Source organism: Cydia pomonella, unplaced genomic scaffold (genome assembly GCF_033807575.1).
Source record: "Cydia pomonella isolate Wapato2018A unplaced genomic scaffold, ilCydPomo1 PGA_scaffold_56, whole genome shotgun sequence".
Taxonomy (NCBI): domain Eukaryota; kingdom Metazoa; phylum Arthropoda; class Insecta; order Lepidoptera; family Tortricidae; genus Cydia; species Cydia pomonella.
In genome coordinates, this window is record NW_026907889.1 from 110,613 (window position 1) to 116,337 (window position 5,725).

The 5,725-nt window shown below is 34.2% G+C and overlaps 1 protein-coding gene across 1 annotated transcript; it reads left to right on the forward strand.

Annotated features, from left to right (window-relative positions):
• The first annotated feature begins 2,438 nt into the window (after positions 1–2,438).
• On the forward strand, positions 2,439–5,380 carry LOC133534092 (uncharacterized). The gene is made up of 3 exons (XM_061873182.1): positions 2,439–2,610; positions 2,707–2,784; positions 2,885–5,380. The coding sequence occupies exons 1-3, from the start codon at positions 2,450–2,452 to the stop codon at positions 3,108–3,110; spliced, it is 465 nt and encodes a 154-aa protein (XP_061729166.1). The 5' UTR covers positions 2,439–2,449; the 3' UTR covers positions 3,111–5,380.
• The last annotated feature ends 345 nt before the right edge of the window (positions 5,381–5,725 follow it).

The following is a 5,725-nucleotide window of genomic DNA, read 5'->3' on the forward strand; positions in this document are numbered from 1 at the left end:
GAGAAGCTATCGAAATATCTTACAACTCTAAAATTGAATTCAAGTGTGCTTTAGTGCGTTTTGTTTACTTTAATATACTTAATAGCGATTTTTTCTTCATTTTAAGTTTTGTTTTAATTTTTTTGAGGAACCGTAGTCATGAAAGACATTTATAGTTTTTCCATATCAATCTCCCTGTCTGTATGTCACGTTTAAGCCATTTTTTACTAATTAAACTTCAAAAACAAAGTTTTACCAACCTTAGACCTAAAAGGAGCTGGCTCTTTATAGTTCGTGTCATCCACGATGACTTGCTGAAATTTGGTATATGGGGGTTTTTGGGGGTAAACAATCGATCTAGATTAGTCTTATGTTTGGGAAAACGCGTGTTTTCGAGTTTTCATGCGTTTTTCTTTCGACGCAGAATATGGTCGCTAATTTCGTCTTGCCAGCCACTGTCCGTCTGGTCCAGCGGGTTAAGACGCGGACTGCTTAACGAGTGTTACGGGTTCGAATCTCGCACGGTGACTAACTTTTGTTTTTTTTTTATATGTTCAAGTTTATATATAATTTTTTAATTTTTATTGTTGTAGACAAGTTTAATTTAGTAAAAAAATGTAGTTAAGATTATCACCTATACACCACCATATTACAATAAATAGTTATAACCGAGCAAAGCTCGGTCGCCCAGGTACTATATTATTATATGATGTAACTAAAAATTTACGGTTTTCGCAATTTGTCCTTTATCTGTGCTATAACACGTTGCTTCGTGCCAAATTTCAAAATTCTGAGTTCACGGGAAGTACCCTGTAGGTTTTAATTCCCTTGCGAATGTCGAAAATTTGCGGAAAATTACGACAAAAACGGCTGTATCTTTTGATTGTGTTGGCTTAGAAGTTTGATTTTTTCACTGCTCTAAGGGACAGTAGACCTAAGTTTTTGATATAAATTTCAACTTGATACCTCCACGCGTTCCTGAGAAAAAGGGTCTTGACAGACAGATAGACGGACGGACGAACAACAAAGTAAGGGTTCCGTTTTTGCCTTTCGCGGTACGGAACCCTAAAACAGTATAAATAGAGAGTGCTTTAATCAATAATTAATTAAAAGTCCAATTAATTATTAGCTTAATTTTAATTCGATTAGTTTTTCAGTAAACTGCCATAAAAGCGATCAAAAATATTAAAACTGGTGCAAGTGCAAAAAAAAATATTTAGAGAAAAATTAACGTTTGCATAAAATTATAATTTAAATTAGAATTTATTTCTCTAAAAGAATATTACAGTTCACTTACATAGAGAAATACAAGCAATCATAATATACATTATTTACAAAGTGAACGCGTTTCGCTGTCGAAAATATTTACACTAGGGGTACTGGTATATATGTATATTTATTGTTTACTGGCATAATAAGCATCTACTGAAATGAAAGATTGAAGTAAGTAATATATCATTAGTCATGTTTTCAAGCTAGTTAGATATCTGATGAGTCCAAAGGTCTCATATGTCAACAGTTATAAAACAAAGAACAGCATAGATTTCTAGCTAATTAATAATGGCTCCACATGGATACACCTGCAAAACTATTGCGGAGTTCCGTTCATCTCTAAAAAGCCGCATTATAACCTTAATAATACTTGGTGGCCTAATAATATTGGTGCTATTAGTAGCCTATGTTTTATTTGCGAGTGTGGCGGCCCTCACCCTCGATAATTGGAAGGGCTCGTAATTAATCGTGAAGTTTCACGGTTTTACCTCAAAACTAATAACTTGGCTTACAAGTAAGCCTTGGATTTATCGGATACTTTAATGTATTTCAGCAATTTGTACTAATTTGTAAGCATTAATAACTGTTGATGGGTACACTGAGAGAAAAAATGAAAAAGATATGCTTTGTAAATGGTGCTAATCTACATTATAAAGCATATCTTTTTCATTTTTTCTCTCAGTGTACCCATCAACAGTTATTAATGCTTACGATAGCTGACTTTACAAGTAGCACGTGCACTACCGGCCGTTGACTCCAAAATGGTGGTTAAACGCGTTTCAAGATTAATTCTCCATTCACTGCACACTACCACATTAGTTTACTGTATAATAAGCTATCGATAATACACTTTAAACAATTTTAATGAAATCTCTGTTAATTTAGTATCTTTGGTGTTGATGTTAAGGGTTTTATTCAATTTGCAAACTGTTCCCATAAATTTCAACAACCCATATTGTAGCAAATAATCACTTTGGTGGTTTTACTCTGGGGTACTAAATGCTATTTATGTGAGGTTTAAAACAAAGGTGGTACAGTCAAGGTACTAAATATCGATACGGACAAAGTGACAAAAATATGTACACACTATCTTAATATATAGGCAACAAGGTCGTGTATACATATTTTTGGCACTTTGTGCGTATCGATATTTAATACCTTGACTGTACAATACTGTTGCGAGTCAATTTGTGTAATAATGTCCCATAATATTTATTTATTATTTTATTTTATTAACATTTTAATTTGTTCTAGGTCTTCAGATTCAGAATTTGAAAGCATTGCTTCCATTAGCAACACAGCAACGGGTACAAAGGCGAATAAAGAAAAAAGACAAAAAAGAAAACCTGATGCTTCAGGGTAAATATTGAAATTATTCAATTGTTAATAAGGTATTTTTAACATAAGTCATTTATACTTTGAGCAATTAAATAACACTGTATAAAAACTTTTCAGGATCGATTCGGAGGTGGAGTTCGAGGAAACGACGAAACAGAAAAAAGTGAAAAAGACCCCAAAACCAAAATCGAACAGGTACTACTTTATACTTAACTGTTTTTGACAAACTGATTTTAATAAATATTATTCGTGACTTATTATGAACATATTTATGATAACAACTATTGGTTTGCAGAACGCCCTCCACCGCCGCACCAAACAAGAAGGTTTCGAAGAACGGCAACCCGTTCGAGCTATTTCCTGAAGATGAAGACTTAGAGGCGTCCTCGGCATCGCTGCTAGACTCCTCTATCGTTCAACGGGTGGCCAACGGTCTGACGAAACGGACACTCGAGCTCGATGGTAAACTTTATCACTCACTCACTGACCGACCGATCATCAAAACTCTAAGGCACTTCTAGCAGACATAGAAGCTTCAAATTTATAATACAATTACCCCCTTATTCATAAACGTCTACTAAAATTACGATGCCGCTAATCATCGTTTGTCCCTTTCCGACGAATTGGTATGATGTCAAACAAAATATATAAAAATAATTCAGCTCAGCATAAAGAACCGGGAGAACCGGGAATCCCGGTACCGGCTCCGACCCGGTACCGGGAAATGAAAAACTAGGAACCGGTCCCGGGACTGCACGCCCTAGTCCTGGTGTCGAAGAAAACACCGGTGTGAAGTTAGCGGCCAAAGTTATCGGCCAACGATAACCCGACCAAATTAAGAAGTTAACACTTTTAATACGTGTACTTCCATAAAAAGCGGCCAAGTGCGAGTCGGACTCGCGCATGAAGGGTTCCGTACCATTTAAGACGTATTAAAAAAAAATCTACTTGCTAGATCTTGTTCAACATTTTACCACTTTGGACACACATTTTACCACTTTGGAACTGTCTCTCGCGCAAACTATTCAGTTTAGAAAAAAATGATGTTAGGAACCTAAATATCATTTTTGAAGACCTATCCATAGATACCCCACACGTATGGGTTTGATGAAAAAAAATTTTTTTTAATTTATTGACGTATTAAAAAAAAACTATTCACTAGATCTCGTTCAAACCAATTTTCGGTGGAAGTTTGCATGGTAATGTATATCATATATTTTTTTTAGATTTTTCATTCTGTTATTTTAGAAGTTACAGGGGGGGGGGACACACATTTTTTCACTTTGGAAGTGTCTCTCGCGCAAACTATTCAGTTTAGAAAAAAATGATATTAGAAACCTAAATATCATTTTTGAAGACCTATCCATAGATACCCCACACGTATGGGTTTGATGAAAAAAAATTTTTTTTTAAATTTTTATGACGTATTAAAAAAAAACTACTTACTAGATCTCGTTCGAACCAATTTTCGGTGGAAGTTTGCATGGCAATGTATATCATATATTTTTTTTAGATTTTTCATTCTGTTATTTTAGAAGTTACAGGGGGGGGGACACACATTTTTTTACTTTGGAAGTGTCTCTCGCGCAAACTATTCAGTTTAGAAAAAAATGATATTAGAAACCTAAATATCATTTTGGAAGACCTATCCATAGATACCCCACACGTATGGGTTTGATGAAAAGAAATTTTTTTTTAAATTTTTATGACGTATTAAAAAAAAACTACTTACTAGATCTCGTTCGAACTAATTTTCGGTGGAAGTTTGCATGGCAATGTATATCATATATTTTTTTTTGATTTTTCATTCTGTTATTTTAGAAGTTACGGGGGGGGGGACACACTTTTTACCACTTTGGAAGTGTCTCTCGCGCAAACTTTTCAGTTTAGAAAAAAATGATATTAGAAACCTCAATATCATTTTTAAAGACCTATCCATAGATACCCCACACGTATGAGTTTGATGAAAAAAGATTTTTTGAGTTTCAGTTCTAAGTATGGGGAACCCCCAAAATTTATTGTTTTTTTTCTATTTTTGTGTGAACATCATAATGCGGTTCATAGAATACATCTACTTACCAAGTTTGAACAGTATAGCTTTTATAGTTTCGGAAAAAAGTGGCTGTGACAGAATCGGACAGACAGACGGACATGACGAATCTATAAGGGTTCCGTTTTTTGCCATTTGGCTACGGAACCCTAAAAAAGAGCTTAAGTGGGATATTAATAGGTCAATGGTGAAGAAAAAAGTGGGGCTTTATACAAATAATAGCGTATCACGATAAATTTTACCAACTAGGTATCAAAAATGACTTGAACAGACACCAACATTACGTACTACACAAGTTAACTATAAACGCATTTAAAGTCATAAAGACGCTTCAAATCTATTATTCACAGAAGATGTTGATTAAATCCTCACATTTACTGTTTACAAAATACACTTACCATGATTATTAGAGTTTTTGTTAAACAAATGTAAGATTCTAAGCATACAAAACTAAATTAAAACCTTTTCTAAACAGAAAGACATTTTCTAATTGATACCAACAATAAAGAGTTATTTTTTTTAAATAAAAATGCATTCAGAACCGGCTTTCCTTGCTATATATAGATATTGCAACTGAATAATAGTAAGCGGCGCAACGATTCTGAAAATATTTGTTTAAAAGTTGACACAATTCTAGATTATGAAAAGTTATTATTACATCAATGTAAACCGATAATCAAGAGCATTTGTCGAAATATTTAAAATAAAATAAAAAACGCTTTTCAAAGTCGATTCCCGAAAAATTGAGCTATTTTTTATCACCGACATTTTGTCCCATTCACACAAAGAATCCAAGAAGAACACGGTGTGCTAAAAGTGGCGATTTTTTTTGTTTAACGCGTCCGTGAAAACTGGTCGAAACCTAATTAAAACAAGAAATATTACTTTGCTAATCCGCGAGAAAATAACGTGTTAGTCAATCAGTGCTAACCCGTTATACTTACTTGCGTATTTTTACATGCAATTAATGTTCCCACCCTCCCACCGCAAAAATAAATACGCAAATAAATATAACAACCCACCACCAAAAGTACAAAACTCGACACGTGTTTCGCCTCTCTACGAGGCATCCTCAGGAGATGCTGG

Coding starts and splice junctions, on each gene's coding strand:
- LOC133534092 (XM_061873182.1), top strand. CDS start 2,450: ATGTCCCATAATATTTATTTATTATTTTATTTTATTAACATTTTAATT. Junction 2,611..2,706: donor AGAAAACCTGATGCTTCAGG/GTAAATATTGAA, acceptor AAAACTTTTCAG/GATCGATTCGGAGGTGGAGT. Junction 2,785..2,884: donor CCAAAACCAAAATCGAACAG/GTACTACTTTAT, acceptor ATTGGTTTGCAG/AACGCCCTCCACCGCCGCAC.